Below are 27547 nucleotides of genomic sequence, written 5' to 3'. Positions count from 1 at the left end.
ATTTACATAATATTTAGTCATTTTTGCAAAATCACAGAGTAATTCAGTACACAGAGGGCTCCAATGGTCTACAGGGAGCTCTCCGTGAGAACTTGTAAATGAACCTTCCACAGGAGTTAATTCTTAACCTTAACCTTCAGGAATAGTTTTGCTGTCCTAGGAATTCTGAGCAAGACTGACCTTCGGTCACACTCCCTGTCAATTAGATCTGTATCACGAGTCCTCAAAGCTCTTGTGAAGGTTGTCTGCTTGATGTAATTTGTGAAACATTAACCCGAATCATCTGATGGCGCGTAATCACCCACCACCTTCCATTGCTTCTCTCTGGTATTCCTGGGCACCTGCACTAATCAATAATGTAGAAGAAAAACAGTGGTGAAACAGGAAAGACTCCAACCTTATTTAATGATGGGTGGAAAGAAGTTATAAGCAGTATGTAAAATGCCGTGTTCATTTGCCGGGCTTGGATAATTTAGTTCAGTTAAATAACTTCGATTGCCGGGGTGTGAGTGGCTGTGTGTGGGTGTGTGTCAGGTATGGGGGTGAGATTGAAGAGGCGGTTGCAAAGCTAAATAGTGAGCACCCGCACTCTGTCTGTCCGATAGAGGATGGTTATATTGTGCTTTCTGGGAGCACTGAATTTAATGAGATGAACAAAAGATTATGGGTTATACTTCTTGATCGTTATTCTGCTTTTATTGACCTTTTATCACAAGGTCTCTCTGCGTGGGGCGGCTGGAGCTGTTGAACCAGTCCCACCGTGAGCAAGTTTCTGTGCCCTTCCCCCTCAACACCCTGTTGCAGTTTTGAAGTCCTTCCTCTATGTCATGTCTTATTATTATATTTTTCCTGAGAGCTTTCTATGCCTCATTGGCAATGCTGAGTGTTAACAAGAGACTTTGTAGATAGTATGTTAAACAGTTAGGGAATTTTATACGGCAGCCAAGCCTTCAAAGTGTCTTTGCCTTCTGATTTCTTCCTGTGATATTCGATATTCCACTTTTGTGTCCCCCCACAGCCCTGCTGTTTGTGGCGTTTGCCCTCTGTATGTTTTGCCTGTACAGCTTTATGCCGCTGGTGATTCAGGTCACTAGTGCCACTTCTGTGAACTTGGGCATCCTGACAGCCGACCTCTACAGTCTTTTCTTTGGACTCTTTCTGTTTGGCTATAAGGTAAGCAAATAGGAACACTTGCTTGGTCTAAATGAAGTAATGGGTTTCTTTAATATTTTAGATCCAAAACTTAACCTCATTTTTGGGGCAAGAATTCACTGACAGGGGTGCCTGGGTGGCTCAGTCAGTTAAGCGTCCGACTTCGGCTCAGGTCATGATCTCACCGTTCATGAGTTTGAGCCCCACGTTGGGCTGTGTGCTGACAGCTCAGGGCCTGGAACCTGCTTCCGATTCTGTGTCTCCCTCTCTCTCTGTCCCTCTCCTGCTTGTGCTCGGTCTGTTTCTCTCGCAAAAAGTGAATCAACATAAAAAAAAAAAAGAATTTCACTGGAAAGTCCCCCTGCACTCCAGGCAAGTAGCATCTTATTAGTATTATAAGAAGACTTTTGATGTTACAGACTTCTGAAAGGGTGTTGGGTCCCCTTGAAGGTCTTGGGAGCTTGAGAACTGCTGCATCAGAAACCCGTCTTTCTTTAGTTGTACCTTCAGTAGATGCCCGTTGACGAGCTTGCCATCACAGCAAGCGATTTGAACAGATAGTTAGAATGTTGGCTGTTGCTTGATAATTTTAGTTTCATTTGGGAACAACAGCTACAGTCCTTTGTCCTTGTAGAATTTTGTATCCAGGCAGAAATTGCTTGGCACGGATTTACACTATTCCCAGGAATTGGCCGTGAACTCACAAAGCCTAGTTCCGTGGGTTCTCAGAAATTTCTGCTTAAAGAAGCATAAACCATTTTTGCCCTGCAACGTTACATGTAACAGGAGCTACTGTTATCTTTACAAACTTGCTGGTTAAGGTATTCCTGAACTAAAACTGAAAGGGTATTTATAGCTTCTTGGTAGCATCATTAAAAAATAACATGTCAAAATGAATCAGAGAAGTGATCTAACAAGCCTAGGTTTTTTTTTGTTGTTGTTTTTTTTAATGAGAACAATTGCTAAGGGCTATAAAGTAGGCCTTCAAAGTGAGTCAGTTGTTGGGGAGGGGGGCAAGAAAGATTGATGCTGTGTTTGCATTTCACATAGCTACCACTAGGAGGTGATGGTGTTTCTGTTTTGCAGTTAAACTTAGCAGTTGGCAGGTTATGTGTCACATACAACTTCACTCACCTGTACTTTTTTCTTTTTAGTAAGTAAAATTTTCTAAGTAAAATAATACCCAGGTGGGAAGGAAGAAGTAAGGTTAAAGAAATAAAAGCTTTGAAGTGAAAATACACCTGCCACTACTTATTATAAGCTCCCTTCATGCAGATATTTCCTCTTTCACTGCTCTTAACTTTATATGAAAAAGCCATTTTTTTGACCACATACCTTTAAATTATTATTCTCAAAATTGGAGCATGCAGACTTTAAAATTCCTTCCCAGTTCTTTTGCTGTATGTTTCTTTGTCCCTGCATGTCTAGCAGCTCACTCTTAGATCAGACTTGGTTGTTTTGGTCAAAGGCTGTTTTGAGGCTTGTAGAGCAAAGAGCAGATCTGCTGTGATCTTCAGAGTAAATTACAGAGGTGGAAAACCATTCAGAGCTTAAAGAAGATACCTACTGTTGTAGAACCGGTTTTTAAAGACAGGATTATAAGCCCGATGTACTACCACTTTTTAAAAATTGTAGTATCTGAAATAATGTTGGCTCTGATTTTTTATTAAAAAAATTTTTTAATGTTTATTTTTGAGAGAGGGCAGCAGAGAGAGACAGAACATGAGTGGGGGAGGGGCAGAGAGAGAGGGAGACACAGAATAGCAAGCAGGCTCCAGGCTCTCAGCTGTCAGCACAGAGCTCGACACGGGGCCCAGACCCACAAACCACGAGATCACCATCTGAGCTGAGGTTGTATGCTTAACCAGCTGAGCCCCAGGCGCCCCACTTTGGCTCTGATTTTTTAAAAAATCAGAGAGTTGAAAAAGTTTAAAAATTTTGCCTCCTCTGGAATTGATCTTGAGTAAATACTTACCGACCAGAGGAGCTACAAGAAACTTCCTGCATAGATCCAGATACAAAGCGTAGAATTCAAAGTAAGAAAAAAGGTGAAGGTAAGAGCCTCTAATTCAGGAAACTTACCCCATTTCCTCAGAGTCTCTCCCCTCTAAGAGAAGTGTCTCCATTTGATCACCTGCTTCTTAAAAGGAAAAGTTACTTTTTCTTCTAAACATTTAAAACCACCAAACCAAAGAGGACGTGTTTTGACCAAGTTATGTAGATTTACCCACAAGTAACAGTGAACATTTTATAGGCGAACATAAGTACTGGCTTTATAACACTGACTTTAAACGTTTAGGGTGCTCTAAATAGCTTTAACTTTCCCTAATATACTCTGAATATTTTCTCCCCAACAAATATTTATTAAATACCAGCTGTGTGTTGAGGACCGTGCTGAGTATTGGATCCCAGAACTAAAGCCAGGTTCTGCTGTTCAGCTTGACATCAACACTGACTTTGCCTCATTGTCATTGACTTTGAAGGCTTCCGCACTTTGCGGAGGGCTGTGGCTGTTCCATTCCTTAAGGAGTTCTGAAGGCTCAAGGGGAAGAAGTAATCGAGAGCCTTTAAAAAATTAACGTGTGGGGCGCCTGGGTGGCGCAGTCGGTTAAGCGTCCGACTTCAGCCAGGTCATGATCTCGCGGTCCGTGAGTTCGAGCCCCGCGTTGGGCTCTGGGCTGATGGCTCGGAGCCTGGAGCCTGTTTCCAATTCTGTGTCTCCCTCTCTCTCCGCCCCTCCTCCGTTCATGCTCTGTCTCTCTCTGTCCCAAAAATAAATAAACATTGAAAAAAAAATTTTTTTAAAAATTAACGTGTGGGAACCAGTGGTGACTGGCAGAAGCCCACTGCCGGAGGTGAGCAGCAATGCTCTTAACGCTCATTTCACACCCCCGGTTAGTTCCTCCTTCCCCCTTTGGGAGTGTATCTAGATTCTTCTTTCTCCTCGTCTCCTTTCCCAACCTGTTGTGTTTTCTGATTGTTTTTCTTTGTCACCCCCTTATTAGAACTCTTTTTAGACATTAGAACTCTTTGGGGTACACTATGAAATCTCAGCTAGTTTAAAAATATTCATTGGCTTGAACAAATAGCACACCCCATTCTTAACTTTAAAATCAGGTTAGCAGGACCATTCATAAGTTGGGTTCGCTTGTTGCCAGGGAAAAAAATGGTCCTAGGCACTTGATTACACATGAATCGTGCTGCCTGGTTTCCCTAAGTTTTACTGCACCATCCTTGGTCAGTCTTTCGCTTTTCTCTTTCTGTGTTTTATCTTTGGTGCTGTTAAAAACAAGTGTTAATTTCCTTAATACTTGACGTTTCGTATGGATCCTCAACTCCAGTAAGAGCGAATATACAGAGTGCATATTTATTTAAACTTTGGGGGTATGTCAGGCCGTTTTTGGTAAGAATACACGGTGAATTAGTGTTGTGTCTTCACTGCATTTTGCTCTGGGTAGTTGTTTTCCTAAACAGAGAGGGGCAGGTTGGAGAAAGCCACCAGGAACTCCATGTCTCGGTGGTGTGTCTGTCAGAACGGGTTCTTGCTGTAATCAGTCCTTCTGGGAGCAGAGAGGTTAGGGGATTCCTCCTGTAGGGGCTTCCTTCCCTGTGCTCGTCCACCTGCACTTTACAGCAGTGACTTCTTTGGGTTGGAGGCATTGCTGAGAAATGGTCTTTCGAGCTCTAAAAATCTGCATCTGCTCAGTCCACCATAAATTTGATTATGTAACACTTGCCTGCAGGGACAAGATAATTTATTATATTTTAACAAAGTGGATTTTATTTCATTTTTTAAAGTTTATTTTTATTTATTTTTGAGAGAGAGAGATAAAGAATGAGCAGGGGAGGGGCAGAGAGCTAGGGAGACACAGAATCGGAAGCAGGCTCCAGGCTCTGAGCTATTAATACAAAGCCCGATGTGGGGCTTGAACCCATAAACCATGAGGTCGTGACCTGAGCCGAAATCAAGAGTCAGACTAAGGTGCCCCCAAAATGGATTTCACCACATTCTCACACATGAAGGGTTGTTGAGAACTTGTCACATCTGTACATCCGCATTGTATCTTAGGTCCTATCTTCCTGTTTCACACCAGTATTATAAATTGTGCTTATGGTCTGAAATTGACTCTCTTGTGGTGTCCAGGCTGACTTTCGATTCTCTCCACTGAGTGGGACTGGTTGCAAGGTGGGAGTACAGCTGGGTTATCACAGAGCGAGGCAAAATTTCCATTCTCTAGAGATCCAAGGGTCCCCTTGGCTGAGGCGCCAGCTGCTGTGGCCAGAGTGCATACGATCATCGGCATCCGTACTGGAGGGTTTTGGGCATGAGTGAGTGTCTCCTTAGGCAACTTTCAGGAAGAAAAGATTGTGAGAGGGTCACCCTGAAAGCACAGTTGGCAAAGGCGGCAGCCATCGTGTGTTTGTCGGAGACCACGACCCATAGCCTGTTCTCCTCCTAGTTTTCGGGGCTCTACCTCCTGTCCTTCACCGTCATCATGGTGGGGTTCGTCCTCTACTGCTCCACCCCCACGCGCACAGCCGAGCCGGCAGAGAGCAGCGTGCCGCCCATCACCAGCATCGGAATCGACAACCTAGGACTAAAGCTCGAGGAGAACCTGCAGGAGACCCCCTCGGCAGCCTTGTAGCTGGACAAGAAGGGGTGCACACGCCTGAGGCTTCCTGGGAAGCCAGGAGCTGTCGCCGGGGGCAAGCAGAGCCCGTTGAGCACCGAGGGGACACTTGGAAAATTGGTAGGTGGGGAGTGAGCCCCGTAGCATTGGACTGGATCCGGTGGTTAAATTTTACAAAGGAATACAAAATAATGTATCAAAAGTAGAAATATGAAAATAGAACAGAAGACAGGGTGGCTGGGATCGTGTCTCTGTTTGAGAACCAATATCTGTTAGCGTCAGGGAGACAAGCTGTGCCCCCGTACTGGGGTCTCGGAGGCACAGGTGGGAGAGCATTGTGGGGAGACAACCAGGCACGATCCAGCCTCAGGACAGGGCCTGAAAGTGGGCTGTCCAGCTGGGCTGGGCAGTCAGAAGTTGGGGGAGTCAGTGTGGTTTGGGGTAGGTTTCCACAGTTAGAGGCTTCTGGGTTTTGTCTCGCTTGAGACACTCGTTGTCCACAAGCCTTGTGGCCTTCATACCACAGTGAGGTCTGGTGATTGCATATGGCGGCCTGGGTGGGGTAGCCCTTGAGAAATCCTGAGATACAAGTGTGAGTATCGTAGATGTAGGAAAGAAGGGTCCATACAGTAGACTGAGGAACCCTCTCTCCGTTGTTCAAAGAGGATGCCACACTACTTCTCACCAAGTGTTTGTAACATGCCATGAGACATCAACTACCACTATGCCACTTTACAACAACTCTGTATGTAAACTTTTTTCTAATGTAATAAAGAAATTGAGGGTAAATGTTCATGTTATTAAAAGATTTTGATTTCATGGAAATACATTCACTGTGTGGTTTCTTTGATTACCCAGTTCCCCTTCTGGATTTTAAATGACTTTATTAGGGGCGCCTGGGTGGCTCAGTCTGTTGAGCGTCCGACTTCAGCTTGGGTCATGATCTCACTGTCAGTGGGTTTGAGCCCCGCGTCGGTCTCTGTGCTGACAGCTCAGAGCCTGGAGCCTGCTTCGGATTCTGTCTCCCTCTCTCTCTGCCACTCCCCCACTCACGCTCTGTTCTCTGTGTCTCTCCAAAATAAGTAAATGTTAAAAAAATTTTTTTTAATAACTTTATATATTCCAGATTTCTCCATATCCAACATTTTAGGATCATGTCTTCTGTAAGGTGGCAGACCTATCTGGGGCTGTGTTGGGATGGAGGGAAGTTCAGAGTGAACCCATAGATCATTTGCCAGAATAATCTTTTTAAAATTGAATTATCTTAATTAAAATTTTTTAAATATGTATTTTTAAAATTTATTTATTTATTTTGAGAGAGCGAGTGCAAATGGAGAAGGGAGAGAGAATCCCAAGCCAGCTCTGTAGCACTACCGTAGAGCCTGACATGGGGCTTGAACCTGTGAACCTCAAGATCATGACCTGAGCCACCCAGGCACCTCTAATTTTTTTTTTTTTTTTTTTTTTTTTTTTTTACTTTTTTGAGTGAAATAAACTTTTATTCTCTGCAGCTGATTAAAACTAATGGTTGGTTTTTGCTCTGTACCTTTCACAGCTACCAATGAGTGGACAAGTTTAGGTTACAGTGTTTGGCCCTTTGGGGAAGACTTTCAGTTTGATTAGTACATTATTTCTTAAAATATCCTTCTTTGAGGGGTGCCTGGATGGCTTAGTCGGTTAAGCATCTGACTCTTGATTTCAGCTCATGTTATGATATCGCGGGTTGTGGGTTCGAGCCCTGCATCAGACTCAGCGCTGACAGCATGGAGCCTGCTTGGATTCTCTCTGTCTCTCTCTCTCTCTCTGTCTCTCAAAATAAGTAAATAAACAGGGGCGCCTGGGTGGCTCAGTCGGTTGAGTGTCTGACTTCAGCTCAGGTCATGATCTCGCAGTTTGTGAGTTCAAGCCCTGTGTCGGGCTCTGTGCTAACAGCTCAGAGCCTGGAGCCTGCTTCAGATTCTGTGTCTCCCTCTCTCTGCCCCTTCCCCACTCATGCTCTGTCTGTCTGTCTCTCTTTCTCTGTCAAAAATAAATAAACTTTTTAAAAAAATAAGTAAATAAACATAAAAAAAAACTTTTAAAATATCTTGCTTTGGCATAAACCTGTATGTAGGGACAGTGAAATGGAGAATCTCAGGTGACAGCATCCCACGTGTCTGTTAAGGTTTAACTCAACTGTCATCTCTTTCTCTGAAGCCTTTTTCAGGCCATCCAGGCCGGGCCTCTGCTCCTGTAGGCTACTGGGGCCCTTGTTCATATCTTCCTTGTAGCACTTACTGAGCGCTTGCTGTTTACCTGCCCTTCCTCACCACGGGCTGAGCTCTTTCAGGTCCACTGTGGCCTTTATTCATCTTTCTAGACCTTGGTCATCTCACCTCTTGGGCATTTATTAAGTGAACTTTGTCTTTGGTCCCAGTTCAGAGAATTTAAGGGGAGACTGACCTAAAGTAAGGGTTTTTATGCAGATACTTTTAGGCAGTATTCTCCTACCCTGCCCTGCCCTTTCCACCCATCCCCCTAAACCTGGTGTTTTTTCTCGTCTCCTGCTCCCTCTGGAGAGGCAGGGGCAAAGGAGTTCCCATGTTAGCATCCCGAATTAAAACTTAGAATTCGGTCTTCCAGAGAAGCAAGGCTGTGAATGACATTCAGCAATTAAATAATGGTACCGCAAAGCTGTGCGTCCTGGCTTCAGTATTCAGTTCGTGAAGACTGTCCCTTCCCCGGTCTCCATAATAACACTTCCATGGAAAATGTGTCCTCAAATATCCGGCTCACACACAAGCTTTTGAAACACAACACGTTCTTACGTCGAGAACCTCCTGTAAATACTTTTCCAGCCTATTAGAACAGTATTGATGTTTCGATCTTTTTTTTGTAGACAATAGGGCTGCTAGGTTGTTCTCTAGTGTCGTACAGAAGTGATAAATTGTGCAGTTGGACTGTGGTTACACTGGAAGGAGAGCAGTCTTTGCTGGTGCCATTTTCACTGTTTGCGCTTTGAAAGTAGGTTCTCTTGCGGACAGGCAGTTAACATTTCTCACCCTTCTGGGACCAGTGGCTCGTGGAGAATTTGTATGTGTTATCTGTGGTGTGCCCAGCAGGTGGCGCTTTAACAGGTGTTCCTTACAGAGACCTGTGACATAAACCATTGTCATTTTATAGTACCTTTGTAATATCCTATTAAATAGAAGTGTTTTGTTTTAAAAGAGGGTATTCTGATGACTGCCATCAGCAGGGATTGGCTTTGATGAGCAGGTGAAGGATAGAATTCTCAGAGAAGTGGAAACCTCTCTTGCAGGGCACAGAGTTTGGTGGCTTGGGGGAACAGAGAAGCCAAGATTTCTTTCAGCTTGGCAGCTTGCAGCCCCCATGGCTCTTGAAACACTGAATTCTGAGGGGCTACGGTTCCCCTGGAGCTGCTGAGCCAGCAGGTGCATGTCTAGTGAGAGGAGCTGGGAAGATTTTCATGTAAAAACCAGCCTGATCGTGCCGTTTTCCCTGCAGCCCTGGAGCCTGCCCTTTTACGACGCCGTCTGCATTGGCTCTGAGGTCTTCTGTCTGCCTAGTCACGACTCTCTTTTCTGTCATTATTATGGTGATGTGCCATTTTCATCCACATTTAATCACTTAGTATCTGGACGCATCCTCAGCCCTCAAAAGATATCCATAAATCAGGGAACTTCAGCAGATAGCCACTTAGCTGATTAAAAGGCGAGAGATTTATGAGGAAATTAGGTAATGCTGAACGTGCAGTTCTCCCACAGTCCTAGGGCGTTCGGAGACGTCTGGCAATCTAGAAATGGTATCTCAAGGGGAGTAAAAGGCTCTCCAGAAGAGCAAAATTTTACTTGTAGGATTTAATGTCCCAGACTTTCTGCTCCTGATGGCTTTTGTCATGCACTTCACTCCTTGGTTGAAATACTGTCCTCTTCAAGCAATCCTGAAGTGCAGATACCTTTGGAGAAGGAATTTAGGTTGAAAGGGAAGTCCTTTGAACAATTACTGGCTCCAAGTGACCTTAACAAGCATACAGATGGTGCCATATAATCATCCCGCGGTGAGCAGTGACTACCTGTGGCCTGCCCAGTGGGGAGGCCAGATTCTACACACCAGGTATGATGGAGGGGACTAGCGGTGCTAGTGTCTGGAGTTACCACGTGGAGTCCCACCTTCCCGACCACAGATGGTACTTTGTTTCTGCGAAGTGACCGTGCTCTTCCGCTCTGGCCCAAGTATTTCACATTTTCCCATTCTTTGGGATGTCTATTCTAGGTCCCATGAGCCCATGTGAGAGCTTACCCAGTTTGGTCTTTGTGAAAAGGCTGGCAGGTGAATGCATGCACCTTAAATGGGGGTGCGGAGGGACACAGACACGCCCTCGTCACCTCCGTCAGCAGCTCCTCCTCAGCCCTACCCTCCAACATCTTATTTCTCCAGAAACTGTTTTGTCCATAGGACTGATAGCAGCTGCCCCAGGAAATCTGCCCCCACCCTTGACACACAGCTAGAGGCATTCCTGTAGAACTTCAATTTCCGGTCCACCTGTTGGGTTGAATGTAAATGGTACCTTCATTGGCCACAACTGACATACAGTAATTTGGAGGATTTGACAAGACGGGGAGGGCCAGGGCCTGATTCTTGATCTGCTCACTATAGTGTGAGCCATGCCAGAACAGGGGTGTGTGGCCCAGTTGAGAGCCACAGCTGGCTGGGGAGCATAGTGTACTTCCCAAGAACTCTTGGGTCATGATACACGAACTTAGGTCATGCCCTATCTCTTTGGGGGGAGTAGAGCAGGAAGACTCTAGGTCAGGCAGAGCCCCTGGCTGGGAGACTTATTTGTAGACAGAAGGGCACTTTCTAATTGCCTGGAGTTCAGTGACGACATGCTAATCTAGGAGGAAGTTTGGCTGGGTTATAGGAAGATACCCACAGAGATCCCCAAGACAGGGATGCATGGGACAAGAAGAGACTAGGGAAGGTGAGAGTCCTATGCTCCTGGGACTGTGGATGGCACCACATTCATGATGGTCGAAGGGTGCTTTTGTCCAGCTTACATAGGCAAGAGGACTGGTTTCTGCTTTGTGAGCTTCTGTTGATTTTCTTCCCAAATATACAGTATTACCATGGAGAAGCTGGTTCTCTGGATGACAAAGGGTGCCATTCCTTTCTGGGTGGGGCCTGTGCCGATCCAGGTGGACCCAGACTTGATAATAGTTCGTTGTGGTTCTCCAGGGAACGACCTGAACCTGCTGAAGCCTGGCCATCTGGGTCACAGTCCTTAATACTTAGCATTCAAATTCAAACACAGTCATCTCGTAAGGTGTCAGCTGAGCTCATGCACTTAATATATATATCTCTTGCCCAAAGCTACTGACTTTATTTCCTGTCTAGGGGTCTACACTTTCAGGGATCAAGCAGTTTTAAATTTTCAATCCTCAACACAGAATATTCCCCCAAGTAGACCATCAGGTCCTCCTAAGGGATGTATCCCTTGCTACTTCAAAAGCCATGAAAGTAACTCACCTTTTTAGAGACGATTCTCCAAGATATTCCATTGTGTCCACGTCAAATTCGGGGGCAATAACTATGTTCAATCTATGCTATCCCATCCCCTTTGGAAGGGAAGCTGCTGTCAATAAAGGTAGAGCAGTTTTCTGGTGCCTTCCTGGCTGAAAAAGAGAAAAAAACCCCACAGATTTGTCATCTGCACAGTCACTCCACTATATTAAATTTAGTATGACTTACATTTAAGAATAAACCATCAACTTTGAAAAATCTAGCGATTTTTCTTTTGAAGTATAACATTTACTAGTAATCATTTCTCTGATGGGGATTAATAACTACTTGTGCTTTATTGACATAGCAGTAAAATTTGTTGCCAACAGTATTGTTTTTATTTTTGGCCCACTAGAGTGATTACTTTGTGATTTTTCTCAGAGCAATAAAATTTATTTCCAACAAAGCAACTGTACATTTTATCTTCCCATTTCATTATTTAGCATTTCCCCCCCGCCAAAGTTTTTATTAATTTATTTTGAGAGACACGGAGACAGTGCAGGTGAGGGAGGGACAGAGACACAGGGAGAGAGAGAATCCCAAGCATGCTCCGTGTTGCCAGTGCAGAGCCCAACGTGGGGCTCGAACTCACAAAACCATGAGATCGTGACCTGAGCCAAAACCAAGAGTCAGACGCTTAACTGAGCCACTGAGGTGCCCCCATATTTCGTTTTAGTCTCTCTCTCTCTCTCTCCATCTCTCCATATGGTCAGCCAACTCCTGCCTCCCCGTCACTCACAAGCCCTCACTAAGGATTTTGACACTGGCTACCATCTTCCCACCCAGCTTCCTCCATAACTTGGATGATCTGTGCCCATGTGAATGACTTGCCCACACTTGAATCACACAGTTTATTTATGGCCTCCATGCCAATGACTGTTACCTTAATTTCTCTGCTGCTCTCGTGATACATCTGTGTCTTGTTATCACTTAGAAGTGCTTTGTGTATTCCCATATTTTATATTCTGAGCACAATTTACATCCCTAAACCCAGCATACCTGTTTGTTTTTCCAGCCCTTCTGAACTCTTGTTCTTTGGTTGCTTTCATTTCACCCCTTCTAGAATATTCTTCTCCCTATTCTGCCCAGAGTCTGTGACTGATTGCTTGGATTTCGTCCCTCCTCACCTACATTCTTCATTTCCTTGCCCCCACATCCTGCCCAGCAAAACCCCAATGCTGGATGGGTGGTGTGATACAGTACCTTTCGTGACTTCCTAGATTGAGAGATACAGATTTGTCCCAACCTGACATTCCTAGCCCATGATCTGGGCATCACTCAACTACCTGCTTAACATCACCTCTGGTCTAACTTAGGAAGTATGCGTTGGAGAATCCCTAGGGTTGAGAGTCTAGGTTATTCTTCTATCCAGTCAAGGGAGTTACATGGATAAGGTATCAGCAGGTTTGTAGTGGAAGGCCTCCCTATCAACTTCATCCTTCGTTCTTTGGTTTCTCTTGGTATTGGTTCATTCCTCACTTTTTTTTTTTTTTAATTTTTTTTTTTCAACGTTTATTTATTTTTGGGACAGAGAGAGACAGAGCATGAATGGGGGAGGGGCAGAGAGAGAGGGAGACACAGAATCGGAAACAGGCTCCAGGCTCTGAGCCATCAGCCCAGAGCCCGACGCGGGGCTCGAACTCCCGGACCGCGAGATCGTGACCTGGCTGAAGTCGGGCGCTTAACCGACTGCGCCACCCAGGCGCCCCCATTCCTCACTTTTTTAAATAGGAAATTTACTTGTTTATTTACTTATTTAAGAGAGAGGGCTCACGCACACGGGAGGGGCAGAGGGTGGGGAGAGAATCTCAAGAAGGCTTCATGCTCAGTGTGGAGCTTGACGTGGTGCTCTATCCCACGAACCATGAGATCATGAATTGAAATCAAGAGGTGGACGCTCAACTGACCGAGCCACCCAGGCGCCCTGGAGCTTCATCCTTCCATTTGGAATGTCCTATTGTCCTGCTGTTATTTCCCTGCCTTCTGACAAGCCAAGCACTGGTTCAAGAAGTTTGCTTATAAGTACCAGACCTCAGGTATGACTGTTCAAGTGACACATATACCAGGTCTCCCCCATAACTTATATACTGCCCTGCTGTGCTAACATGGGGGCTACTGCCTAGGGCCCTCTGAGACAGTGAAAGTTGTCAGTCCAACAGCCTTCTACAACAAGATTGGTTGTTGCAACTTTAATTATAATAGCAAAAATTTGAAAACGTTGGTGCATCAGCAGAAAGGATCAATAAATTTTGGTGTATTCACAAATGTAATGCTGCTCACTGATGAAAAGAATGCTTATGATACACGTGATGATGTAAATAAGTCTCAAAAACATCATATTGGGTGAAAGAAATGAAGAAGAAAAGAGTACATATTGTATGATTCCATTGATATAAAGTTCAAAGACAGGAAAAACTCATTTATAGAGCATGGGGAAAGGGGCGCCTGGGTGGCTCAGTTGGTTAAGCATCCGACTTCGGCTTAGGTCATGATCTCACGGTCTGTGGGTTCGAGCCCTGCGTCGGGCTCTGTGCTGACCGCTCAGAGCCCGGAGCCTGCTTCAGATTCTGTGTCTCCCTCTCTCTCCGACCCTCCCCTGTTCATGCTCTGTCTCTCTCTGTCTCAAAAATAAATAAACATTAAAAAAAATTAAAAAAAAAAAAGGGAATGGGGAAAAATTGACAGGAAATAGAAATCAGAATGTTAATTGCTTCCGGGTAGCACAAGGGTCCTTGGAAAAGTGCATGAAGGAACTTTCTAGGGTGATGAAAACATTCTCTACCGTGCCTGGTAATATTGGTTAATGGGTGTCCAATAATCTTTATGCCCATTGACTCCTTTCACTCAGACCTACCTCATCTTGCACTGTTCCTTGTTCCGTTTGATCCGCCCGATTCTCCCTTCCACCGTCCAGCTGTGACCTGTCCTGGTACCTCGGGATGGGAAACCACAAGGCTTGTGGAGGGGGTCCTGCGCAAAAGGGGTGGCATGCAAGCTCCACGTGGACCCTGATACGGAGGTGAGCAGCTTACAGTCCAGAAGTGTGGCTGTGGGATGTGACCTGCAACCCTTAGAATTCATTCTCCCAGGGGATTAGGATTCTCTGCTAAACCCACAAGGAAATTTGGGTCTGCTCTCTGTGAGAAGAGACCTTGGCACTCCAAACAGCAACTTCCTCAAGGACTTACCGTTGCTGTGATAAAAACAGCCTAGTATAAGTATAAATTTTTTAAATTGTAATTTCAAATAAATAAGATCTCTAAAGATCAGTACTCTCTGGTAGGCAGAATAATGACTCCTCAAAGAAGTTCAAGTCCTGTGAATATGTTACCCTACATGTTACAGATGTGATCAAGTTGCAATCTTGAGATGGAGAGAATATCCTGGATTACTGGGTGGGTCCAATGTAATCACAAGGGTCCTTCTAAGTGACAGTGGAAAGTAGAAGGGTCAGGGAAGATACTGAAACAGAGTCAGAGTGATGGGACAAGATAGAAACAGGACCATGAAGTATGGGGGATGGGCAGCCTCTAGAAATTGGAAAAAGCAAGAAAACAGATTCCCCCTGGAGACTCCATAAAGGAACATAGCCTTGCCCACACCTTCATTTTGACCCAGCAAGAACCATTTCAGACTTACGATCTCTAGAATTGGAAGATAATAAATTCATGTTGTGTTAAGTCACTAAGTTACACAGTAAGTACACTTGTTACACAGTACATAGGGACACTATTACGCCAACCGTCTGTGGTTAACAAACACATCCAGGCGTCAGGTGGAACAGGGGTACCAGAGGCATCTTGGACTCTAATCTTTTCAACTAGCTGAGGGACTGTGGACAGTGATAGTGTTCAAGTCATTGGGCCCCAGATCCTCTTCTGTTAAATGCGGATGACGGCAGGCTCATGTTTCCATTATTTTTCTCAAGTATGGGTTGGTCGTACCCTGAGCCCGGGGAAGCATCCAATAGAGGGCAGGATCTGGGCTATGCAGTTCGCCAAACCTATGTTCAAACTCCAGCTCTTTTATTTACTAGCTGCAGTCTTGGGTGAGTCATTTAACCTCCCTGAGCCTTTTCTTCATCTGCAAAATGAAAAGGGTAATCATGCCTCCTGCCCCATGGAAGGTGTAACCACTCAGTACATGTTACAGACTCAGAGCACGGCCTGGCATTTAACAAGTGCTTGACACACTCATTGTTGGGGCCATTATCTCTGACCTTAGGTAAAGTTATCATATAAGGATGACCTTTTGCTTATTTGTAATGTGGTTGTACTCTAAGAAATGTCTTCTTCATAGATTCCTATGAGGATTAAAGAAGTGCCTGGTACTTAGTGTTCAAAAATACTAACTCCCTTTTGTATCCATGCTTGTGGATAGCTTGGGGGAATTTCTTAGAAACTTGGAGGGGAGTTGGGTACCAGTTGAGTGTTTGGGCTTTGGAGAAAGACCTAAAATTTGAATCTCCTATAACTTGGTGACTTGGGGTAAGTTCCTTAAGCTCTCTGAGCTCAGTGTTCTTAACCTCAATAGTTTTACCTACAGGATTGTTTAAATGCTCAGCACACTGCCTCGCAGCGAGTAAATGCTCGTTAAAATGTGGCTAGTGTTTTGGTAGAAGGATGTCACCCGACTTTTCCGGTGTACCTCACAATCAGAAGATTGTACATAGTACATGCTCAGTAAGTTTCTCCTGAATATATCATTTCAGAAAATAATAATTTGGGTGGATTCTCATCTAGGGAGCTCATTTGGTCTTCGAAAAATTGTCTTCCCCCTGTTTACACAAATGGTTAATGTTATGAAAAACTGAAGAAATACAGGTAAGAATAAGAAGGTAACAAAAATTCCTCCAGATTGGGATAGTCACCATCAGTAATTTGGAGAATGTCTTCCCGATTTTTATGCATGTACTCACATGAATAAAATTTGCACACACACACACACACACAAGTCTACATGTATGGAACTATATGGTACATAACACCTTGTGATTTTCTTTCTTTCTTTCTTTTTTTTTCACTCAACAAGATGTCATAGACATCTCCCCAAGCAGAGAATATTGCTCTTCCTGTCTTAAGAGTTGAATACTTGAGGGGTGCCTGGGTGGCTCAGTCAGTTGAGCCCTCCGACTTGGGCTCAGGTCATGATCTCACAGCTCGTGGGTTCGAGCCCCGCATCAAGCTTACCGCCTGCTTCGGATCGTATGTCCGCCCCCCCCCCCACCTCTTCCCCATTTGTGTGCTCTCTGTCAAAAATACATAAATCTTAAGAACCAAAAACCCCAAACCAAAAAAACCAGAGTTGGATGCTTGAACCGGTAAGGAGACACCTGGTAAATCAAAGAAGTGGACACTAGGTGGTGGTGTTGAGATGATGAAAAATTCGGAAAATAAATCCCGGAGTTACACAGGAATGGGAGGCCCCTGGGACTTTGTTGAGCTGAATCCTGCCATTGACGTTCTGATAATTAATAACTGGTAAAAGGATATTTATCTAAGATTGTATTACTTTGGAGGCTTCATATTCCCCCAGCAAGCATCAGCAACTAAGACTCTTAAAAGATTGGTAAGGCTGCCTTCAAAGCTGTTTTATTGTCGATCTGTGAGACTGAAATCTGCCCTCTAACGGGAGGAGTGAACAACTGGCCTCCCCTTCACACTCTCTTCCCAGCCCCCAATCCAGACACAGCAGAGGGACGAGCACTCTTGCTTCCTGTCGACTCTAAAAAGCAAGCCTGATTCTGGATTTCTGTCCATGGCAGCAGAAGCCCAGCTCCACGGCAGTGAGGCCAGAACCAGCTCCCTGACTGGCCCAGGGTACTGTGGGTGATGCTCGACTCTGAGAGCCAAGTCCTAAGGGCCTAGATCCCCACACTCCCATCAAGTGCGTCCACAGAGATAGCAGGTCAGCCGAGACCTTCAGAAGCCTAGCCACCTTGGAGCCACCTGGTTTTCTGTGGAGACTTTCCACTTCAGATGCCAATACACACACACACACACACACACACACACACACACACACACACCCCTTTGATATTTGTGCAGTATGCTCTATTGGGAAGAGTGCAAGATGCACATCAGGAGTTTCAGGTCCAATTTTACGACATTGGTTAAATCCCTTACCCTACTTCTCCATCTTGGTTTTGTGAAATAGAAGTATTAGAAAACCACAGGTCCAAGATGGAGTCACTTACGCCAGGCCACGTCACCAAGGTGGGGCTTAATACCTAACCCGACTGCATTTCCAAACCCCCCCAGAGGTGTAGTATTGTTGTTGTTTTTGAGATTTTATGTTTAAGTAATCTCTACACCCAGTGTGGGCTCGAACCCACAACCCCGGGATCAAGCGTTACAGGCTCCACCGACTGAGCCAGCCAGGCGCCCCGGAAATGTAGTCTTAACTGGTCAGTCAGGAATTTTCTGGTCAGCACCCATGATGTAATGTATCACATGGATCCTCTCCATCCCCCAAAGGAAAATGAGGTAATCTGCCTAATGAGACCTCCTGCCGTCCCCCTGAGGGAAGGTGCCCTCAGAGGGGAACAGTCTTTTCTTTTGCTACTAACTTCCTTGTCCCACCCTCCTTCCTTTGAAAACCTTAAATTTTATACAACTGGGAGTTCCCCCCTACTTGCTGGTTGAGATGCTACCTCATCATGAACAGCCTAATAAGGCCAATTAGATCTTCAAATTTCCTCACTTGAATTTTTGTGTATTACATGAGTACTAACAGCTGGTCCCATTCTGGGGTATTAAATATGTAGACGATGCACACGCCTAGGACCCCGCCAGCCACCCCTGTAAATTAGAAAAAACATTCTGAATTTGGTAATTTCTATTTAAAAAAAAAATTTTTTTTAACGTTTATTTATTTTTGAGACAGAGAGAGACAGCATGAATGGGGGAGGGTCAGGGAGAGAGGGAGACACAGAATCTGAAACAGGCTCCAGGCTCTAAGCCATCAGCACAGAGCCTGACTTGGGGCTTGAACTCACGAACCGTGAGATCATGACCTGAGCCGAAGTCGGACGCTTAACCGACTGGGCCACCCAGGCGCCTCTGGTAATTTCTATTTTTAAGAATAGCTGTCATGGGAAAAAAACGGTCCTTTGTGAGTTCCTTTACCTTTATTTTATGATTCAGTTCATTGTTATTTTGTACTACGCCAACTTCAAATCACTCCATGGTCGAGGCTCCGACAAGCTTAGTACCATCCAAATACTCTGTGATTCGGGACGTGACGGTATTTTCAGAGTCAGAGCTCAGTCCTGTCACATTCACTGACAGTAACCCCATGTGTCTATTATAGCACTGAGTCACTGACATAAATTTCTTCTTACGGGAAGTGGCACAAGGCAAGGAGAGGCTTTGTTCACACAGACTCTATGAAAAGCTGTAAGTCACTTGCTCTGGAAGCAGACCCTTCTGGCTTTAGCTGGAGAAAATATCTGTCTTAATTGCACAGCCCGAATAGAGAAAGCTTGAGGAAATGGTTTGGGAAAGGACATTGTTGAAAATGTAAGGGCAATCTAGCTCTCCTTCTGGTCACAAGCAACCAAAAAGAGGGTTGGGGCGCCTGGGTGGATCAGTCAGTTGAGCATCACTCTTGATCTCAGTTCAGGTCTTGATCTCAGGGTTGTGAGTTCAAGCCCCTTGCTGGGTTCCATGGTTGGTGTGGATCCTGCTTTAAAAAAAAAAAAAAAAAAAAAAGAGGGTTAACTAGTGACCCAAATGAGGCATTGCCAATGTGATCACATTATGTTCAATTTAATTCAATGAAATATATTTCAATCCACTTAACAGCTTAAAAAAATGTTTTTTAATGTTTATTTTTTGAAAAAGAGAGCACAAACAGGGTAGGGGCAGAGAGAGTGGGGGAGACACAGAATCTGAAGCAGGCTTCAGGATTTGAGCTGTCAGCACAGAGCCCAACGTGGGGCCCGAACTCCTGAACCATGAGATCATGACCTGAGCTGAAGTCAGCCGCTTAATCGACTGAGCCACCCAGGTGCCCCATCCACTTAAAGCTTCTTGTGTGGCTACTGTGACTAGGGAATGTGGAAGATGAAGCGGGTGTGACTTCATCCCTGCCTTCAGGAGGCATAATCTAGAAGAGACAGACATGGCACAACTCTGTTCTCCACTGCAGTCCAGTAAACGCAGGGACTTCGTGTATCTCTGTTAATGGTCCTGTATCCTCTGCTTGGAACATAGGAGGAGCTCGTTGTTTTCGGATGAATGAACATATAATCCATGCAAGGTGGAATGTGACAGCTGCTACCAAAGAGAGAAAGTGTGATGTTGGAACATGGATTAAAAGGAAAAAGGGAGAAAGGGAGACGGAGGAAAGGAGGCGTTTAGAGACCCTTAGGGATGGGTGGCATTTTGGAGGGAGCAGGGAGGGGGCACAGCGACTGCTCTCTTGTTCCAGGAGGGAACGTGATGGAACGCAAGGAGCACAGGCAAGGAGGTAGAGAGACAAGGGCAAGACAAACTTCAATACACATCAAAACACTACACATCTAGGCTTCCTGTGGCAGGTTCTGCTTTAAGCACTTCATAAGCGTGGACTCTGAACCACACCACATGTCTATGAGATGTGCTGTAATTACCTCCTCTCACAGATGAGGAAACTGAGATACAGAAAAGTCGAGTCATGTCCAAGGTCAGACGACCAAGTGACAGGGCCAGCATTCAAACCCAGGCAGTCGGTCTCTGGAGGTTGTGTCCTCACGCGCTTGTGAATTGCAAATTCAGTGGAGATTGTTTTCTCTGTGTAGCCAAGGCTTTGGAAGTAGGGTTGACTTTCTCTAACCCCTTGAGTCTGGACTGAATGTGTAACTTCCTTTGGTCAGCCACATGCAGCAAAGGCAACACTATACCGATTCCAAGCCGAGACCACATTGGCTTCAGTCGCGTGGAGGAGACTTGCCCGCTGGTCAATGAGAGACAGGTGACTCCATGACCTCCTTTGTTCAAGCTGACAATAGCCCGTTCCCGGAAACTCCCAGCTGATCCTAGCCCAGATCAGCGATCCACAGATCGGGACCTAAAGAAATTGTGGTTGTTTTAAGCCCTCAGATTTGGGATAGCTTGTTAAGCAACAAAAGCTAATAGGCGAGTACAAACTATGCTGCTTCTGGCTCTGTTGCTTACACCATAGGACACATTTCATAAATGATTTTGCATGAAGTCTCAGAGTTACTACCTGAGATGAGATTTAAAAAAAAAAATTTTTTTTTCAACGTTTATTTATTTTTGGGACAGAGAGAGACAGAGCATGAACGGGGGAGGGGCAGAGAGAGAGGGAGACACAGAATTGGAAACAGGCTCCAGGCTCTGAGCCATCAGCCCAGAGCCCGACGCGGGGCTCCAACTCCCGGACCGCGAGATCGTGACCTGGCTGAAGTCGGACGCTTAACCGACTGCGCCACCCAGGCGCCCCTGAGATGAGATTTTTAAGAAGCAGAGATTTTAGAAGTTGCCCAAGATCAAATCGCTAATCGGAAAAAAACCAGGATTAAAACGTGTAGTTTCAAAAATCATAGGTCAAAGAAGACTTCACCCTAATGCTGCTAAGGAACGGAGGCTACTTCTGGTTCTAGACACGCTGGTGAACCAGCAGGCTGCAGGCTGTCCTAACTGAACCACAGACGTGCCACCAAAATGAGGAGAAAGCCCTGGGTTTGGCGCACTGAAGCATAAGGCATAAGAACTCCACCAGAGAGCCTTGGGGAGCTGCAGAGTGATGGTGACCTGGGGTGGAAAGGAGAACTCCGCAAGGAGTAAAGGAGACCGGGCTCAGGTAGGACGGCGGAGGGAAACTTGGTTATGATCTTGTCTGTTGCTTGCGTGGCTCATTGAGGGGTCTCGTATCATAGAACAGAACGATGGCAGCTCCAGTCCCGGGGGAGGACAGTGGGATATCAGCAGGGTGACTGACCTGGGGGAGGCACAGTTAACAAGGATGCGGTCCGATGATGGAGCCTCCCACCTCCTCCTAAAGGCAAATGCAGCGTTCTTCTCTCCTGCCACACTCACTCCTCCCTTCTGACACCATCTACCTAGCATCAGATCGCCCAGCTTAAAGGGCTCGGTCTCCCAGACTGCCCCGCTCCCTCTCAGACACCAGCCCTAAGTCCTAGGTTGTGTACTTCTGACCGTCCAGCTGGAAGTCGGGCGTTCCCAGGACCACCTCCTCGGGTTTCATAATCTGCTAAAGGGGCTCATAGAAGCCAGGAAAACCATTTACTTACTAGATTACTGGTTTTTCATAAAAAGAAAGAACTCGGGAACAGCCAAGATGGAAGAAGTGCATAAGGCTATGTGAGAAGGGGTGCAGAGCTTCTCGGTTGAGGGGACACCCTCCCAGCACCTCCGGGTGTTCACCAACCCGAAAGCTCCCCGAACCCCTTCAGTTCATTTTCTTTTTTTTTTAACGGTAACTTCATTATGTAGGCCCGAGTGATTGAATCATTGGCCAATGGTGGTTGAATTCCATCTCCAGTGACTCTCCCCTCCCTAGAGGTCAGGAACTTTCAGTCTCACCACTCTCATCACCGGTGGTTCCATCTGGTGGGTCCTTGCCATCACCTGCACACCATACCCCAATCCACCCCCAAGAGTGATCTCATTAGTATAAACACAGTGTGGTTGAGAGGGACCTGTATGCATCACAAAAGATGTCCTCTCCCCTTTATCACCCTCATGACTTAGGAAATAACAAGAATTTTAAGAGCTCAGGGGCTTAGGAGGGGGACAAAAACCAAATATATATTAATTATTATCAGTCACAATTATCACACCCCACACATCTGGGGCTGGATAATTACAATGTAATTACAATGTGGATAATTACAAACTTAGAGAACTTTCCTTTCCCTGCAAGTGTTCTGCTTGACCAAAACACAGCTTATGTGCTCAGCCAATCCTCAGTGGCCAAGCCAACTCTGGGCTCTGTCATTACTTCTTTGTTTCTTATTTTTCATCCTATAAAGGAGTCCTGTTTTGCAGTTTTCCAGGACTTTGAAGAGGGAGACTGCCTGCTTCATAAAGTGCTAAGTAGAGTTTGTTTGTATCACCTAAATTGTCTTCGTTAATCATTCTTAACAGTATGTAGGGGCAACTTCTCCCTCTTTCTCTCTGTCTCATTTGTAATTCATCTCTTCCTTAAGTAAAAGGAAGCGCACCATGCACTCTGTTTTGAGTCTTGTGTTTTCACTTAACAGTACATCCCAGAGATTATTCCATAGCATAGACTATAAGATTATTCATTATATCCTTAAAATTTTTTTTTAATGTTTATTTATTTTTGAGAGAGAGAGAGAAACAGAGCGTGAATGGAGGAGGAACAGAGAGAGAGAGGGAGACACAGAACCTGAAGCAGGCTCCAGGCTCTGAGCTGTCAGCACAGAGCCTGACGTGGGGCCCGAACCCACAGACCTCGAGATTATGACCTGAGCTGAAGTCGGCACTTAACCAATTGAGCCACCCAGGCACCCCCTTATTTCCTTTTATAGTTGTATAGTGTTCTACAAAATGATGTGGATGTGTTATAGTTTATCCAAATAGTTCCTTCTTGGAGGACATTTGAATTCTTTCCAGTCTTTCACTGCAATGATTAACCTTGTTCATGTTGGAGGAGGTAATCCAGAAGATGTGACCTCTGGATGACCCAAGAGCTGGGCTTGGGAAATCAGAAGCACCTCACTCCCTCTCCTTTCCTTGGGATGTACCTTCTGCCTACCATTCCCACAGTGGGCGCCATTTTCAAGGACACGGCCTCTAGAGGGCAATACGCTGTTAAGGTCATCTGGATGGTATCCATGACTGAACCCAGTTGAGGCTTCTTTTTTTTTAACACATTTTTTTTAATGTTTATTTACTTTAGAGAAAGAGCAAGGGAGGGGCAGAGAGAGAAGGGGACAGAGAATCAATCAGGCTCTGCCCTGATAGCTGGGATCCCAATGCGGGGCTCAAACCCACAAACTCTGAACTTATGACCTAAGCCAAAGTCAGACACTCAACTGACTGAGCCACCAAGTCGCCCCCAGGTAAGGCTTCTATGCAAAATTTTAAGATAAGGCGGGTAGGTGTGGAGGTCTACCTGTACTGTAAGTACTCTTAACTATTAAAAGGGTCACCTGCCCACTTGGAGTGGCCTGCCTCTTTCTGTGGTCTCTCCTTGCCTTCTGTGTACAGGGCAGTTTGGGAAGTCCTGGCCGGTGCCGAAACAAACAAACAATAGCATGAGAGGTATAAGCACTCAAAATGTGGAGGCCAATGGCAGTCCACCCCAAGAGGGTCCCTTTGACACGAAGCTTATTTTGAGTTAAATGACAACCAAAACCCCAGCAGATTCAGGAAAAGCTCCTTATGTCCCCCCACAGCTGTCTAAAAAGAATTTAGATAGAGGAACTGCTCCAGGAAGGGAGCCATCACCACAGACAAGCACATCACAGTAGGAACGAGGTATGCTGGACAGGGAGGAACCTAGCAAGGCTTGTTGGTCAAAATCCTCTGTGTCCTGTTGTTTTTTTTTTTTTTCATATTTACTCTTTTTCATATTTCTGCAAATTGTATTCCTTCCCTTTGCGGTCCCAGACCCCTACCTCCTTGCTTAGTAGTTCAGAATGACACATATTCCTCATTTTGCCTGACTGACTTTGGAGTTTCATGTCTGTGTGGATTCCTTGTAGGCACAAAATTAAATTTGATTTTCTCCTCTTAGTCTGTCTCGTGTCATTTTGATTCTTAGTCCAGCTAGAAGGACCTTGAAGGGGATAAGACATTCTTACTCCTCAACAGACAAGGTAAAACCAAGCTATTCAGCATTCAAATATATCAGAATTAGGGGTGCTTGGGTGGCTCGGTAGGTTAAGTGTCCGACTCTTGATTTCAGCTCAGGTCATGATCTTAAGGTCTGTGGGTTTGAGCCCCGTGTTGGAGTCTGCACTGATAGTATGGAGCCTGCTTGGGATTTTCTCTCCCTCTGTCTCTGCCCCTTCCCTGCTCATGCTCTCCCTCTCGAAATAAATAAAAGATAAACATAAAGAAACAAACAAAAGCAAATACATCAGAACTAATCCAAATATTTGGTGAAATTGTTGGCTACAAGGTCAAATAATAGTAAAAGTCAACACTGTTTCTCTAGGCCAGCAATAACACACTTTAAAATAATAGAGAAAATAAGAATCTGATGACAGTAGCAATAAAACTTGAACAAGAGGATAGATAATTAAAATATAGTGGCTACAAACTGAAACAGAAGTTTTAAATTGGGTATTCGTGCAGGAATGGATATTTCTTAAAAATGGTGCTGAAGTGACAGAAGTAAGAAAAAGATTGAAGTTATTTTAAAAGCACAAATTTCATGAGAAGATATATACCTGGTTAAGAACATTATGTAAAATACATTATGGTTTGTGTCTGGGGGTGAGGAATGAAGGAAAAGAATAAGGAGGTTAAAGAAAATAGAAATAAAAGAGAAGAAAAGAATTAATAGATATAAAGGGCGGTGTTTGCATGGGCTGTTATGACAATGTGTTGAGAATTAGGATTCTGCTAACTCTTCATCTAAGGTAAAAGAAAACAAACAAAACCAAACCTCATAAATAGACTTCCTGCAAATCCCCTGGGACGTGACTCATGTTACACCAGGCAAGCAAAGGTTACTAAAATGGATCGTTAGAAATCGCACGGCATGTTGAGAAACTGTATGACAGATTTTCTAAGCATGTAAGTATTTTGTTGAAATAAATTCAGCAACTTGTTAAATCAAGGTCTCTGTGCCTTCACAAAAGGTGTGGTACCGTGCTATCCCACACCTTTCTGAGACCTGATCATCAAAAACTCACTGGATCTTCTCATATGAAACCCGGTAGCAAAGAGTAGGAGTTTTCCACCATCACGTGGTGATTGTCACTCCACAGAATGTAGAGTGGGAAGCAGCTGTCAGTGACCTTGAGTCACAAAGATTTGTGGTTAGAATATGTCTGCCTCATGGAATATTCTGCACAAATACCACCTCCTGTTGATGGAATTCACATCAGGGCCCCTCTGGGTGATGGTGTTTAGAAAGTGCACAGTCTTAAAGAGGGTTGAGTTTCAATTGGCTTAATCCACTTGGCTAAAATAATGAGGTCTAGGCAGTGTGGTCAAAACAAAAGTATCCAAGGGAACTGTGTTCCTTTGAGTCATAAAATATTTTTAGAAGGAGCCTATTAAATGGTTGTCCCGTCCAGTTCTTCATGTGATGCTTAACAGTGCTTAGCAAAATTCCATTAATTAGTCATTTAATTATGATTGAACATCCTTGTCTGGAAAGCTCATTAAGCCAGCAATAGGGATTGTGTTACCCTTTTAATACATTCACATATTTATTGACAAAAATTTATTGAATACCAACTCTGTGCCAAGTACTGGGCATGCAAGATTGAACAAGATACATAAACTTTCTACTTCATGGGGCTTACCATCTGGCTAGAGAGAGGAATCAGCATACAGATAAAGAAGAATATGTCAGTGGGGCGCCTCGGTGGCCCAGTCAGTTAAGCGTATGACTCTTGGCTTCAGCTCACGTCGTGATCTTGCGGTTTCATGAGTTCAAGCCCTGGGTCTGGCAGCAATCCCTGCTTAGGATTCTCTCTCCCCCCTCTCTCTCTGCCCCTTCCCCACTTGTGCCGTCTCTGTTTCTTTCAAAATAAATAAATAAACTTAAAACACAAAGAAGAATATGTCAGGGAATAATCAGTATGCAATGATGTAATGAAGATGTAATGAACAGGGTGCGTAAACAAATAATGACGGGGAGGTAGTGGGAAGGCTATGTTAGGTGCAGGGGGGTGGAATCTGAATAGCAAGACAGAGTCATTCAGAGGAAATTTTAGGGGAAAACACGGAAGACTGAGGCAGTGGCTGGTGCAGAGACTCAATAGCCAGAACAATAACATTGGGTGTGTTGGAGGAACAGGAAGATCTTGACTTGAGGGGCAGATATTTGCTACTCATTTGTGTGTGCGCGTGTGTGTGTGTGTGTGTGTGTGTGTTTTCTATTTTGGGAATCATATTATTTATTCATTTTTTTCAACTTAAAAAATTGGATGCCATTTCTTTTTCTTGTATGCTTTCAGATGTTCCTGGTACAACCTGGAAATTAATTCCTTGTTGGCTTTATAAGTGGCAGACATTTTCTAATGTTTGGTGTGCGTTGTTGAACAGAAATCTTAATTTTGGTGTAGTCAAATCTCATCAACTTTTCTCCTTATGGTTTTGCTTTTGGGTCTTGTTTAAGAAATCCTTCCCTAACTTTATAAGCTATTTTCTGACATTTTTTTCTCGTTTGCCTTGTGGGTCTACCTCTCACATATAGTTATTTAACACACCTGGGATTTACCTTGATTAATGATGTAAGGTGTGGGGGTGCCCGGGTGGCTTAGTTGGTTAAGCATCCTACTCTTTCTTGATCTTGGCTCAGGTCAGGATCTCACAGTTCATGAGTTTGAGTCCTGAACTGGGCTCTGTGCTGATGGGATGGAGCCTGCTTGGGATTCTGTTTCTCCTTTAATCACATTTACTCTCTCTTAAAAAAGTAGATTCAGAATAGTTGCATCCATATCATGATGAAAACAAACCTACCAAAAAAGGAGTTTGGGATTTGTTTGCTGGTCTCTCTTTCTCATTCATTCATTTGAAATACAGTTGAGTTGATTTGTTTCTGTTTACACTCAGCTTTAGGTATTCCCCACTCCTGCTGAATTAGTTTCATTGTTTGAATATGCAGAATATTAACCTGCTTCAGGGCGCCTGGGTGGCTCAGTCAGTTAAGCTACGACTCTTGATTTTGGTTCAGGTCCTGATCTCACGGTTGTGGGTTTGAGCCCCGCATCGGGCCCTGCACTGTCAGCACAGAGCCTGCTTGGGATTCTCACTTTTCCTGTCTCTGCCCATCCCCCATTCGTATGCCCATGTTCTCTCTTTCTCAAAATAAATAAACATAAAAAATAAATAAAAATGAAAACATTTCTTTTGGTACTTGGAACGTGTGTATTATTCACTGTAATAGTTACCTTTGTTTTTTAATTGAGATATAATTGACATGTAACATTATATTAATTTCAGGTGTACGACATAAAGATTCGATATTTCTATATATTGTGAAATGATCACCACACACTGTTACAGTTTTTTTTTATTGTGATGAGA

General features: G+C 44.5%; 1 protein-coding gene across 4 annotated transcripts in view; it reads left to right on the top strand.

Moving 5' to 3' along the window:
* SLC35F2 (solute carrier family 35 member F2) overlaps window positions 1-27547 on the top strand; it is a 99395-nt gene that overhangs the window by 52746 nt on the left and 19102 nt on the right. For 2 of the 4 annotated variants that reach the window (XM_043579241.1, XM_043579242.1), the window contains exons 7-8: window positions 1019-1173; window positions 5613-6612. In XM_043579241.1, the coding sequence (XP_043435176.1) occupies window positions 1019-1173; window positions 5613-5798 (341 nt within the window). In that variant the 3' untranslated portion in view covers window positions 5799-6612. Of the gene's footprint in view, window positions 1-140; window positions 1174-5612; window positions 6613-27547 lie in introns of those variants that run through there. The other 2 variants (XM_043579243.1, XM_043579244.1) reach the window with 2 other exon arrangements.

The sequence above is a fragment of the Prionailurus bengalensis genome, chromosome D1 (genome assembly GCF_016509475.1).
Source record: "Prionailurus bengalensis isolate Pbe53 chromosome D1, Fcat_Pben_1.1_paternal_pri, whole genome shotgun sequence".
Lineage (NCBI taxonomy): Eukaryota > Metazoa > Chordata > Mammalia > Carnivora > Felidae > Prionailurus > Prionailurus bengalensis.
This window is presented reverse-complemented; position numbering and strand designations above follow the sequence as displayed.